We start from the raw sequence: 15,169 nt of genomic DNA on the forward strand, positions 1-15,169 counted from the left end.
AAGCAACAGTTACACGTCACTTCATAGGAGCAATATTTTAGTCAAAATCGGTGGTTTTACAAAACTTCGAAGGCGCTAAATATTTGACTCAGAAATATTAAAATTCCTATGGTGCTTCACTCTCATATAATTCATAAACTATGTGACCCCATTAAGCTACCCCTAACAGTTGTCAAGTAATTGACTAAAAACCAAGTATGGAACCAAAACATCTTTATCTGTAGTAGATTAAGTATGAGTTATATAATGATAGAAGGTACTGTTTACAGCACTTGACTGCACCCAATAAATAATAAATATAACAAGTTTCAAGACTCTTTAGTAATTAACAGTCAGTACCAGGACTCTTAAAGATGTAGTCAGAGGTCATGTTGTTCTGTCGGTTCTGTTCTAAAAACAGTAGCTGGCGAAGTTTAAATGCAGTCGAGCAAAAACTTTTTCTGTAATTAAAGCCAACTTAACGCCATTTATACAAAGGTTACGAAGATTGTAAACTGATTCATGACGGAGTTATTAAAATATGAGCATCCGACAAAGTGGCCATTTTGATGCTGCTACCTGGACGTACAGCATATGAGGGCAGATGTTCCCTTCAAGCCGTCCGCTGCGCCCATATACAAATACGCCCTGAGAGGCACCGAGACACACTTCGCACCCCGCTATCATACGGTCCGCGTCAGTCAAATGTTGGCTTACACTTTGTCTCGAATGACGTTACTGAGAGGCTGCTACTAAAACGTGTGTTCGTTAAAAACAGAAAGAGAAACTATACACCGACCTCGATCGTTTAAATTTCAAAGGACACACTTCACACCCAGCTAGCAATCGGTTCGCGTCAGTCAAACGCCGGCTTACGAGCTGCCTCGTTTGACGTCACAGCTAGACTGCTGCTAAATGCGTGTTTTCGGTACAAAAAAGGAAATTACCTCGCGAGGACTGTACACCGTCCTGGACAGCTTATATTTCGCGGAAGTAACTGTTTGTGTGCCACCCGTAATTTTAACAATACCGCATGGGAAATGGTGAGGTTATTTTCCATCTTTGTGACGAGCTATTATCTTTGATGCTCAGAAGTCAGGGCGAAAGACCATTTAATCAGAACTTACCACAGAGGTCGCTTCTGAGCTACTCACAGTGCTGCTTATGATAGAGACATTATTATTATTATTATTTATTATTATTATTAACAGGAATGTTATTACGTTGTGTGTGTGAAATTTTATGAAATGTGTGAATCAGTTGAACTCAAGACTTTCATTTAGATCATAGTTGCTAATACCGTTGAGTAAATTGAGAGTAGAAACACAAGAAGAGTGTTGACTTTCGGACTGGAAATTATGGTCAAAATAGTCTCCATCGCTTTGTGCCTGACCACAAAAATAGTTTTAAGGCTCTCGTAAAAGACGGCGAAGGGCAACATTCCTTACTATTAATAACCTGCCGCCCAACAGTATATTGTCGAAGCATCTCAAGAAATTCGCTGTTTCTGTTTTATAGTTCAAAATTTTGTCTTCATATTTTCTGCAATGTGAACATATCTACAGTCCTAGTCATTGAAGCACTTTGACATTTTGAGCTACTTTTTCAGATGTGTGTCCCGTATATTGAACGTTTGTAGCTATTGCTGAAGTGTGTCTATTGTGTTCAAAATGGCTGTGAGCGCTATGGGACTTAAGTCCCCTAGAACTTAGAACTACTTAAACTAACTAACCTAAGGACATCACGCAAATCCATGCCCGAGGCAGGATTCGAACCTGCGACCAAACCTGTGACTGAAGCGCCAAGAACCACTCGGCCACACCGGCCGGCTGTGTCTGTTGTGTGCCTCGGCTTTATTGTGATCTGTGTACCTGGTGTTGAAATTTCCCCCTGTTTGTCCTAGACAGAACATGGAGCGTTCCTGATGTGTTACTTTTTGTATATTCTAGAGTCTGAAGACGCAAGGGACAAGCAAGTTTCCTGTGAATCCCAGCTGCCAGGGCCGGAATGTTGTTGTTGACAGTGGCGAGCTTAGTTAACTTATACCATGGTGTGATGCAGAGCTGCGCTGGTCGACTACGTGGTACTATGTCATATCAAAAGGGGATAAGCAGTGATAAGTATTTGGGGCCCAGATCCTAGCAGTATCTTGTCTTCGTCCTCTCCCAAGACCGAAATATACACTTTGCCAGTCGACCATCCCATGTGCGTCCAACAACTTCATCAGGTCTAGCCATCTCATTGGTTAGCTGCTGGGCTACAGACCACTGCTAGACCGGATGCTACCTCGACTTGGACTAGTTCTGTCCAGCTGGGTCACCTCCAGAGTGATTCCCTCTTGCTTCTGGACTTCTCCAACGTTTCTTTAGTCCAGAGACAGAGCGCTTTATGCGCTATACCGGCTTCCGTAGCATTCAATTGTCTGCACACATAGTAGCAGGCTTCTGTCACCTGATAACAGCACCACATGCTTAGCGTTCACGTCAACGCCGCATTCACCTCAGCTTTTGCTCCTGCACAGCAAACATGAGGAGTCTGTGGCCACGTACACCCCCTTGGCCTTGGCTGAGACAGCCACTGCTGCATGTGGGTTAACGAAACTTCCAAGTCACCCCAGCAATCATGGTGCGAGCATGTCACTGAATCATGAATGTATTTGCTTATGAAGTATCTCTGATTCTATGTCCACTGAGGAACTGGTGGCTTGCACTCAAGATCCTGCATGACGTCCAGAGTCGACAGTCCTGCAATATCACAGCATGTGGACCTCCAAAGCTATTACAGTATTCTGGTCTTTGAAGATCAGATTTCTCACGGTTGAGGACTGTCAGTAATAAGAAATTAACGATCTGTGTGTATATGTGGAAATGTTTTATATGTAACTTACTGAGTATGTGTGGTGCCAGTTAAGAGATACGAAGGCCACTGGAACACGAGTCTGAAATTATCCGTCACATTGGACAGCGTCCCTGTGGCAGTCAAAGTTAGGCATTTCGTGAGGTGTCCTCTCTCTAGAATAAATGATATATCGAGTCATTATCCTTTACAGGAAAGAGTTATCCAGTAAAACACAGAAAAAATTACCAGAGACATATCGTAGGACGTTTTCATTTATGGGTAGTTCAATGAGACATAATGTGAATCATCTGAGAATTTCTAAAAAAATTAACACAAGAAAAAATGAACACAAATACCCAAAAAGAACCAATTCTGCCGACTCAACCCCCCCCCCCCCCCCCCCCCCCAGCCAAAAGGATGAAAGAAGCATTGAAGGAGATGGGAGTTACAAGACATATGGGAAGTTAGGGCAGACATAGAGGATACATAGGAGAGACAGTTCGACTTCTCCGTACATTGTTCTTTCATATATTTGGGTAACAGAAAATACTTGCATACATTGATCCACGTCCAGTACACAGTCCTTTCCATCTCCCACCCCCTCCCCTTCCCCCGCCACTCTACAACGAGAGAGATAACACCAATCCAGATATTTTGTGTCCATATCGCTTCAGTATTAAGAATCTTAAGAAATTTCTTACTCTGTCAAAAATTAATCAGAATGACAGACCAACACAAAAATTTATGTTAGCTCAGAGCGAAATTTTCTGAACCATTACTCAAAAACAAGTTTAATAGAGGAATATAACATGTCACCACCGCAGTTCAGTTACGTGTCTGCATATACAAGCAGAGGATCCTACAAGGTTAATGTGAAAGTATCGAAATTTCGATACCCAAATGTCATCATAATCGCTGTCGCTCTATATTGAGGGTGACTAATAACTAAGTAAATGACCGCAGGAAATAATACAGAAAATCGGTCTTTGAATATTCTTCTAAAATCAGCAATTACTTTAATCGAGACACCACTGCTGTAAAAAGACACTGTAAGAGAATCGTAAACTAAATCGAACGTAGAATTAAATACTGAGTGAGCCGTGCTGCTGAACTTCCTTCGAATCCTCGGGGTCTGCGTGTCCTTTGTTCGTTTCTGAGATGTTTTTGTTCTGGTGGAGGTGCTGGGAGCGCAGCGGCAGCTAGATTCAAGCGACTGCGGCCGCGAGAGGCCGTGATGGGCAGTACGGCGGTTGGGGTGATCGATGCAAGGCAGTCTTGTAGAGCGCCTCTGACTGGAAGGAAGTGGCAGCATGAATTTGGATGCGGCCTCCAGAACGGACAGGAGGAAGCCTATCAGATTCCATAACGAGAGGCCCACAGGTGTTTTTGTTCGGTTGAAGGGGATCATCGTCGACCATGGTTCTTTTTCCACCACTTACTGACCTTTAACTTCTGTTGTTTAATGGAGTGGCTGCAGTGCTGTGATCCTGAATACGATTTTTGAGTCTGTTTACAAAACTCTGACTCGTAGCTTAGTTGTTTGCTTACGTGAGTTCCCGAAAGAATAAGGCTGGATAGTGTCGCCTCAGTGGCAGTTGTTTCATATTTATTCAGTTAATCCGAAGGCCCACCCGATGTTCTGTTCCAGATATATTCTGACCTCTTTGAGGTTATGGGCGTGTATCCTTAAACCTCACCCTTGAATTATGCTAGTTACTGTCCTCTCTGGAGCTGACCTAAACTGAGCGGCCGTTTGGTTTATCCCTTGCGTGTGTCAGTCTCCTTTTGAGTTGTTCTGGTTTTCCGTGACGTCTTTTCTGTGTTTTCGTTCGGTACGGCCATATGGGGGGTGCGGGCCTTGGTTTCTGCCAATTGACTTTTGGACCCCGGGTTGCTCAGTGCTTCCTTATTCACTGTGGTTTCACAAAGGCACTGTGCTATTTCGCACCAGGCTTATATTCCCTTATCATGGGTATTTGTTGAAACTACTTCTGGAAAAGCGGCATGGAACCGATCATTAACACACACCTTAAAGTGTTCCAGTTTTTCTGGCGTGAGGGCCTCACCTCACAGAAGACGATGCCAGTTTGATGGGGTGGAAGGACGCCCGGACCTGCGACAACCGAAAGACGATGGCTCTGTAGACGGCACACCGAATCAAGAGCTACATAGAGAAGTTGATACGCATTTGCGAAGTTGAGTTGAGAGCATATTTAGAGGCTTTCTCTGAAATGATTGTGTTGTCGTAAGTGGTTAACACTTCTTTTAAGAAATGGGAAATTGTAAACCATTCTAAAGCGCTTGAGCAGGCCTGTAGTTTACGCTACTTGTTTTGTATTTAAGTCTTTTAAGCTTTGTTATTACATTTCTTGAAAGCCGGAGACGCTTTCTTACTGAAAATTTTGGGTCTTGTTTAAATAAATTGTGTAAAAAATGGTGAATGGTGTTTTCCCTGAATCTTGCCTAGCCATTCCACATTCCCTTGGCCTAGTTTCTGAAACTTATTACGTTTAGATGGGCCCCGTAACTGAGAAGGAATTACATGTCAAAGGAAAACCTACGAGGTATAATAAAGCAGAATACTAAAGTAATTAAAAAATCTGTCTGTTGGCACAAATTTCGAAAACTGTAGAACAGTGGCATAAGTTGAAGTAACTTGTCCAAGTGAAACTGTTTTCGAAAGAAGTAAAACTGAAAAAATAATATGCTCAAGATACAAAGACGATAGTCCTTAACTGCCCTAATTTTTCAAAATGGGTTATTTTATTTTAACTCTAATTTATTAACTTCTTATTCATCTTAATGACGCATGCAAACTATTATTTAGCACTTTCTCTGTGTTAGAATGTGTATAATATAACGTGTCCCTTTTGACACATTGAGAACTCAAATGAATGTTTTAAACTTCTGTCCGTGACATTTAAATTTAATTCCAGATTGAACGTGTTTCAATTCAAAGAAAGACTGAGCAGATTTGAATACAAAGAAAGCAAAATTTGAACCAAACAATTCCTGTCAACTGATCTGTAACAAAAAATGCAAATTACTTCGCAATCATTTCATTTACTGAATTTCGTGGTATACTTCAAAACATTCTAGAAACTATCCTGAATCGCATTCCACATTTCCTGCGAACTGTTGATGACTTCTGTTTTCTGTAGAAACTTCTTTTCGTCAGTTTTATTTATGAATTGTTTCATCCATCTTTTACCACTAGAAAAAAGTGGTTTGTATTCGCATGTAGGACTGTTAGGTCGGTCTGTTCCTTTTGCAGAACTCATACCTCTTAAGGTAAACTTGTAGAAGTTCTATATTAAGTTCAAGCTGAGTAGTCCTAGCTCTAGCTGTTTGTTATATGCAGTAGAAATTTGAGAATACTATAGTTGAACTGTCGTCCCCTCCTTTGCAGAGGATCTGTCTGTGGATACACGATACAGCGGTCATTGAAGTACCACCCAATTTATGGCAATAACGCCATCATCCTGGCAAAGTGAAAACGCAAAATGTGCCCTTTCCTTTTCAACGAGTTCTAGCTGTGGGGGAATGGGCAAAAACTTTTTGGAATTCCGATTTCTGTAACAGCGCCTGATCCTCCTTAACCTTCTTTCCTAGGGGAAGATAGAAAATCAATTCCAGCAGAGAGGCTGTAAAAGAAAAAAATGGAATGGCAGTTGCTTTACCGACAGTTTTAAACCATCGATCATCTGAAAGAGGAAACTTCATATTCTGCGTTCACTTTTGGCGATCTTCCTTGACAAAAGGAAAAATTTACAAGATCTGCAGAAGTGCTGAATAAACACCATGCTATACATCAAAATCATATTGATCTCTCGCTGATAAACTACTTGCAAGACTACCTACCAAAATACTTTATCATTGATACATCGTAGGATAGATGTTGCTTATTCTTTCAATAAAGGGTCTTAGTTTTCAAGTTTTACCTTTCCGTCAAATTTCACAGTTTCTTCAAAACGATTTCTCCTCATGGCACAGCACACAAACTCGTCTCTTGTGCCCAGATTTGAATCGCATGATGAGCTCTAACTAAAGAGAGGGTTGTAATTACTTAGAATGAAAATACCACGGAAACATTTCATTCCATCCTAGGCCATGTTAGGATTTGGAAGGTTCTTAAAAAGGTGTATATTTGTTTGACTCATCAATTAAGAATTCTAGGATACGATCGTCGAAGAATAACTAGACAGTTTCCACAGAATTTACCAACATGTGCAAAAGGCTGAATCAGGACAGTGCTTCATATTTGAAGTTAAGGCACTATGAACACATGTTTTCTGCTAATTTTTTGTTTCTGTAACCTAAATTTGTCAAATCTGTTTCTATTTCTGTATCTGTCAACCTTATTTTAGCTTTGGCCCAGAATTTTCGAGGGTTCAGAATATCTGATATTCTCCTTCCATGCTCGTCACTTGGAACATGGGGCACTACGTAAATCCATGAGCCTCAGGAGCGTTTCTTTCTTCACACAGGATGTCTGAGGCATACTGCACAGTCAAACATGGCTGAATCAATTCCGCGATTTACCTCTTATGAAACAAAAGGGGAAAATGAAGGAAAACATTTTGGACCTTGTAACTGTCCAGTGGATTCATATAGACGCATTTGAAATACGCACTTCAAAAACGAAAGTATGTTGATACGTAACAACTTCTCCAAAGGGGATCTCTTAGTAAACATATTTAGATTTACTGTAAATAATTTCACTTGGAAATCGAAGAAGTTCTACATAAAATAACACTTGCTTAGAATCAAAATGCTTCACTGTTATTACCGAAACACTATCTACAATACAGGTTCTCCAAAACAGAATAGTTATAGTAACAATATAGTGTTAAGACAATGTCCGTAGCTCGTGGTCGTGCGGCAGCGTTCTCGCTTCTTGCGCCCGGGTTCCCGGGTTCGATTCCCGGCGGGGTCAGGGATTTTCACTGCCTCGTGATGACTGGGAGTTGTATGATGTCCTGGCTTCCATGACCACCAGCGGCGTACGTCGGCCAGACATAATGACACCCCAAAACATCAGGGAACCTCCACCTTGCTGCACTCGCTGCACAGGGTGTCTAAGGCGTTCAGCCTGACCAGGTTGCCTCCAAACTTGACTCCGACGATTGTCTAGTTGAAGGCACATGCGACAAATCGGTGAAGAGAATGTGATGCCAATCCTGAGCCATCCATTCGGCCTGTTGTTGGGCTCATCTGTAGCGCGCTGCATGGTGTCGTGGTTCCAAAGATGGATCTCGCCATGGACGTCGGGAATGAAGTTGCGCATCATGCAGCCTATTGCCCGTGGTATGAGTCGTAGCACGACATCCTGTGGCTGCACGAAATGCATTATCCTACATGGTGGTGTTGCTGTTAGTTTTCCTCCGAGCCAAAATCCGTAGGTATAGTTGAACTATAAACATCACGAGTCGTGTACCTCCTTCCTGGTGGAATGACTGGAATTGATCGGCTGTCGGACCCCCTCCGCCTAATAGACGCCGCTCATGCATGGTTGCTTACATCTATGAACTGGTTTAGGGACATCTGTAAACAGGCAAAGGGACTGTGTCTGTGATACAATATCCTCAGTCGACAATGGTCTTCATTAGTCTCTGGAATCGGGGCGATCCAAAACTTTTTTTGCTGTGTGTAGAATCATGAAAATGATATTACAGAAATTATCTAACAGGAAAAAGAATGAAACTTCCTGGCAGATTAAAACTGTGTGTTGGACCGAGACTCGAACTCGGGACCTTTGCCTTTCGCTGGCAAGTTCTCTACCAACTGAGCTACCCAAGCACGACTCACGCCCCGTCCTCACAGCTTTACTTCTGCCAGTACCTCGTCTCCTACCTTCCAAACTTTACAGAAGCTCTCCTGCGAACCTTGCAGAACTGGCACTCCTGAAAGAAAGGATATTGCCTTTCGCGGGCAAGTGCTCTACCAACGGAAAACAAGTAAGATGAGAGGCTATTTCAAAATAGCAGTTCGAGAATAACAAAGAACTCGAACAGAAACAAACAATGCTACAAATCAAAATAAGTAAACATACAATAAAATGAATGTTCTTGCACTAAGAATATTGAGATGTGATTAGAATATAGTTGTACTCAGTCAACGGAAAACAGAAAACAACTTTGAATAAAATTATCTGAAGGGATCGAATGATGGCCAAATAGTAGATGTTCAGTGTGAAAAGCGGTTTGACATCGCTATCTACGAGATTCAGTCCTATAGAAGCATCATAACATCTGTATTACTATTGATGCTAAGAAGTATTGGATCCTGCTTACTCTATTGAATCCTTGCTCTCTATTTGACACTTTCAATCGACAGAATTACTTTCAGTACCAAACTAAGAGTTCCTTGATGCCTGAAAAACAATGCTACCAACCAGGCTGTCCTTTTACTTAACTTGTCCTATAAATGTCATTTCTTCCTTATATGCAACGGTCCCTCCTCATTAATTATTTGGTCTTCTTGAGCATTCTCCTGTTGTGCAACACTTCAAATGCTTTTTCTGCTATTTCCCTCTGCATTTATCATCATCTTCACTTCAGAAATGGGTAGTCATTTTACTTTCCATGTAAGGAAACACATTTACTGCTTTTAGTAGAACATTTCTTAATGGAATTCCCATATAATCAGCTGACTCTTTTTTTGTTGACGTTCATCTTGCAAGTCCATTCGAAGCAGTTTCCATTCCGTTCAGTTGATCTTCCAAATTATTTTCTGCTTTTGACAGTTACGATATGATCGGCAAACCTCAAAGGTTTTCAGTTTTCTTCACCTGAACTTCAATTTCTTCTCCAAATTTCTTCTGGTTTCCTTTACTACTTGCTCAGTGTACAGGATGAACAATATTGGACTCAGGCTACAACAACATTCACATTCGTCTTGACTCTTGACTCCTTTTCATATTCTAGGGCTCTTATAATTACAGTCTCATTTCTATAAACGATATAAATTTGCGTTTCGTTCCCGTCTTTCATCCATCCAACCAGGATATAGAGAAGTATTCCAGTTAACAATATCAACAGCCTTCTCAGCGACTACAAGTGCTATTAACGTTTCCTTGTCGCTCCTCAATATACTTCCCAATTTAGGTCGTGGTGTAAATATTGTCTTGTGAGTTCCTAATTTCTCCCGAACCAAAACTGAAATTCACCGTGGTTGGTTTCTTCCAGTGTTTGTTGTTTTGTAATTCTTCTCACTACTTTGCTTGCATAAAATGGTAATAAATAAACAGATGAATAAATGAACCATAGTAATCGCTACAAAATATACAAAAATGATTGCATGGCATGACGATAGATCTGTTCAACTATATCTGGTTCTCCATGCAAAAGAAAGACATTCTTTTTCAGCCTCTGCAACAACCGTTAATTTCCTGCACACACCGCCCAGTCACATAGGTGTGACTACTAGTCAGAAGCCTTTACAGCGCGGATCGCTGCGGGCTGTGCAAGGAGTGAGTCAACGGGATTCTGCAAGGTACCGATAGGGATATAGGATCACGTCGGCTCCAGTACCTGTACAGATGCTCTAGGTTGCTGGACTGAGGAGCCTTGGCGCGAACAGCCAGATCGAGGTGGTCCCATAGATTCTCGATGGTGTTTATATTAAGCGAGTCTGGTGGTTAACTCGCCCTGGTGCTCTTCGCACCACGCACGTACAATGGGAGCTGTGTGACACGTGGCTTGTCCTTCCCGTATATGGCAAAGTTCCGAGGAAAAACAAGTGCATGACGTGGTCGAAATGGTCCCCAAGGATAGATGTGTACTTTTGTTGAATCATTGTGCCTTTCAGAATGACGAGATCGCCCAGGAAATGCCACGAAAACGTTCTCCAGACCATAACTCTCCCTCCTCTCCCCTGGACACTTCCGACGATTGTTGCAGGATGCTTGCTTTCAATCGTTTCATTCACTACAGGCCGACCGCCATCTGTCCGTTGTTCCATAAAACGTTATATACATGAAAAGGCCACATGTCGCCACTCAGCGGACAGCCAGTTGAGGTAATGGCGTGCAGATTTCAGCCTTCTTTGCCGATGAAAAGCGGACAGCGTAGGAGCAATGAACAAGGCACCTGTTGCGGAGACCCACATGCAGCAACGTTCTCTGATGCTGTTGCTAGCCTCTTGGTTCAGCTGGGCTGCTGGTTGCTCTGAGTTGCACGTCTATTCGCCTGTACACCTCTCCGCAGCAATCATTCACTCTTGTCATCTATGGGCACCACAGGTGACTCGCCGGTGATTTGTATAGTGACAGCTTGGTGGGCATGGTATGCTTTAACCACGGCGGCACACAAACAGTTTACAAAGCCGGTTCAGAAATGTTTCCGCCCTTGGCCAAAAACCAATGATCATGTCTTTTGGGCGTCAGATAATTGTGTTCGTTTTGGCATTCCGGTAACAGCCGTGCTGTTTTTCGGTGTACTGCCGACACGCTTTATATACCTTCCAGAGCTAGTGCTGCCACCCGCCGTCTGTGAGTGGTTATTGCACGTTGACGTCGAACACAGGCGGTGGTCACATTAATGTGACTGGGCGTTGTAGTACTCAAGGAAATCGACTGAATCCTGCATTTTTTTTTTTTTTTGTGAATACCCTATTTCGATGTCGCTAGCTTCTGCATGAGTTCACATTGAGACAGCAGCAAGAATTTCTCGTACAAATTTCACATCTTTTGCCCCAATAATATAACAGAATATTCGTACTTTTCTTGTTTTTGGCATATAAAAGCTTGTTATTACTTATTCGAGAAATTGTTTATCTCTACAATTATTATTAATATTTTATCGGAAACAGTTCCTCCAGATATCCGTCGGATGGACATATTCAGTGACGAAGTCTATGGGATCCCAGCTTCCTATATTAGTAATGATACTGGACGCTGGCTTCTTTCCACGCGCTTTTCGCCGTCGCTATCGTGCTGACGAGCCTGTGATCGATGTCTCTTGCTTTTAGCTGTTTGCCTTCTAGGATTCTTGTGCTTTGTCGGTTTGACATTAGGCCATGAGCGGCAATAAGGTGTTCCATTGAAAAGCATAGCATTCTTTTCAAGTGTACTGACTTAACTCCCTCTAATCATTGAGAGAATTCTGTATATGAGGTTCTTCGTATAAGTTGTATGCCATACTGTGTAGTCTGTGCAATTTTTATGTTGATTTGTCTGGGAATTTTCCTTAAAGATAGCAGACTCAGTTTCTCTACCTCAGCAGTTATCTAAATCGCTCTTACTAGTTGTCTTCTATGTGCCTGTTATTTGTAGATTATGTACTAAGTATTTTTAACTTTAGAGTGTTCCAGTGCTCGTTTCCCACAGGTTAATTTGTCATTTTTTTACAGAGTTACTCCTTTTCTTAATTGCATTGCTTTTGTTTCATTCTTATGTATGATCAGGTTACTTTCCTGGGAGCATTCTTCCAGTTTGTTAATAGCTTCAGTCTGGAACTCCATTCTTTCTGTTTGTAGGATCACATCATCAGCTTAAAGCCTCATTTTCATTTCCTGCACCAGCAGTCAGGGCCCAGTTGTCACCTGTTACACATCTACAGAACAGCGACTTACGTATTTACTTTTTCCTGCATGTTCCTAGTAGTTCATTTCTTAAATGCTTTTCGTGTCTTACTTTTTAAGAGGTTTTTAGCACAGTTTTCATTTGTTATGAACAGCCACCTACACTACCCACTAAGGCATCAGCATCCAATAATGACATGTCAGGAGGGTACGAACATTTATATCTACGGTTCCTGTCTCCTTTTACGGTTGACTTCTTCAGTTAGTCTTGCTAAGGTGGGTAGGAAGTGTATATGCTGTTTTCTGACGCAGGAGGAGGTGGATACTGTTTGCGAAGAGCTGAATGTGCTGTCGGCTACGGTTAGTCACCTGGTGCTGCCATTGGGAGTATCGGTCGCTGAGAACGTGGGGCGTCGCATGGGACACCTCAGGTCTTGCTTTCTTGGCCATGCGCCCTGCTGCTGAGGCACCTCCTAGTGTGCCTGACAGGGTGAATCCGCCATCACAGCAGGATGAGTAGCGGGTGGTAATGCATTTGCGACGCTCGAGGGGGGGACTTAATGTGGCGACTGGCCATTGGGCCTCTGTTATGCGCCCTTTGAGTGGACAAAAATGGTTCAAATGGCTCTGAGCACTATGGGACTCAACATCTTAGGTCATCAGTCCCCTAGAACTTACAACTACTTAAACCTAACTAACCTAAGGACATCACACACATCCATGCCCGAGGCTGGATTCGAACCTGCGACCGTAGCAGTCCCGCGATTCCGGACTGCAGCGTTGAGTGGACAGGTTGCCGTTCCTTGAGCAATGTTTGAACCGGCATATCGGAGTAGGGCTTTGCTGCTTATCGTGAGCTCTAACATCAGGCGCGTTGTCGGTCTCCTTAGTAAGATAGCGTTCAGATTTTGAAAGAAAGCCATTGTACACTCGATATGTCTGCCGCATGGTGCAACCGGGGCACCTAATCCGAGATATGGAGATGGACTTCCGGTGGCTATTGAGCGTGCTGGGTGCAGTCGTTTGCAAGTTGTGTCGCACATCAGCACCAACGACGTCTGTCACATGAGTTCTGAGGCCATCTTCAGTTCATACACGCGATCGCGGAGGTGGTGAAGGCTGTTGGTTTCAAGTGCAGGGTGCTAGTACAGCTCACATTTTGCAATATAGTTCCCAGAGTCGACCAGGGCACTTCGGTTTGGAGGCGAGTGGAGGGCCTAACCCAAGGGCTTGGTGATGGTGATGGTCTTGGCTGCAGATTTGTGGACCAGCGTTATCGGGTAAGAAATTGTAAGTACTTGAGTGGTCAGTGGTGCACTACACGAAGGAATCAGCTACTCGTGTAACAGAGTATTTGTGGAGTGGACGTGAGGTGTTTTATTCAAGGGAGTGGTCTGAGGTACTCTGATGAACACCCTCCAGACGATACACAGAAAATAAATGAGACCGCACTCAGAGAAAAGGCACTTCGCCTGTCAGAATTTATCAGTTAATTATCGATAATCCTAACAAATTCTTTGAATTTACTGCCCCCCAGGCATACTTTAGCAGAAGATTTGGCCGAGAACGAGAGAAAACTCTTGACCTATGTAAAATCGCTAAGCGGGTCTAAGGCTTCCAGCCATTCACTCTTGGACCAGTCTGGTGTGGCACTAGAAGATAGCCTACGGAAAAACGAAGATTTAAGATCTCGCGTTTAAGAAATCGTTCACGGAGCTGAATCGTACAAACATACTGGCATTCGACCTCCGCTCGGACTCCCGTATTGACAACATAGTTACAGGCATCCATGGAGTAGAGAAGCAACCGAAAGGAATGAAAACAAATAATTCGCCAGGTATCGACGAAATCCCAAGTCGGTTTTCAAAAGAGTACTCTGCAGCATTGGTCCCTTAAGTAGCTTGCATTTATCGGACGGTTCCCCAGCGCAAAGAAGCAAGCTATAGGAAAAAAACGCAGGTGACTCCTGTACATAAGAAAGGTGAAAGAACCGCCCATCAAAATTAGAGACCAATGTACCTAACATCTGTGTGCTGCAGATTTCTGGAACGTATTCTGAGGTGTAACACAATAAAGTTTCTTGAGACCGAAAAGTTTTTGCCCGTGAATCAGTACTGATTTTAAAAAGAATCGCTCGTGCGAAACAGCCTGCCCTTCAACAGGTAGATCCTATATTTTTAAATTTTCGAAAAGAATATGACACGGTGCCCACTGCAGACTGTTAATGAAGGTACGAACATATGGAATAGGTTCCCAGATACTTCTTAAGTAATAGAACCCAGGACGTTATCCTTAATGGTGAGTGTTAATTAGGGACTAGGTTATCATTAGGAGTGCTCCAGGGAAGTCTGTTGAACCATCATTATATTTTAAGCACATAAACGATCTGGTAGGCAAGGTGGACAGCAATCTGCGTCTGTTTGCTGGTGATACTGTGGTCGTAATTGAATGTCTGTAGGAGGATTCAAGATGACTGTGACAAACAATGAATGGTAGCTAGCTCCACATTAAGAAAACGTAAATTAATGGAGATGGGTAGGAAAAACAAACCTGTAACTGTCGGATACAACATTAGTAGCATCCAGTTTGACACTGTCACGCCGTTACATATCTGGGAGCAACATTCCAAAACCATACAAAATGGAACGAGGATGTGAATATTCTGTTAGGGAAGGTGAATGGTCGACTTCGGTTTATTGGGGTGAATTTTGGGAAAATGTGGTCCATCAGTAAGGAGACCGCATATAGGATGATACGGCGACCTATCCCTGAGGTCAGATTAAGGGTAGTCATCGAAGACATTCAGAGGCGGGCATTTAGATTTGTTACA

General features: G+C 42.7%; 1 protein-coding gene across 1 annotated transcript in view; it reads left to right on the forward strand.

Moving 5' to 3' along the window:
- LOC124606340 overlaps window positions 1-2,018 on the forward strand; it is a 65,391-nt gene extending 63,373 nt beyond the window's left edge. The window contains exon 2 of the mRNA XM_047138323.1: window positions 1,929-2,018. Coding sequence (XP_046994279.1) covers window positions 1,929-2,018 — 90 coding nt within the window. The remainder of the gene's footprint in view (window positions 1-1,928) is intronic.
- Window positions 2,019-15,169: the final 13,151 nt, after the last annotated feature.

This window comes from Schistocerca americana, chromosome 3, assembly GCF_021461395.2.
Source record: "Schistocerca americana isolate TAMUIC-IGC-003095 chromosome 3, iqSchAmer2.1, whole genome shotgun sequence".
Taxonomy (NCBI): Eukaryota; Metazoa; Arthropoda; class Insecta; order Orthoptera; family Acrididae; genus Schistocerca; species Schistocerca americana.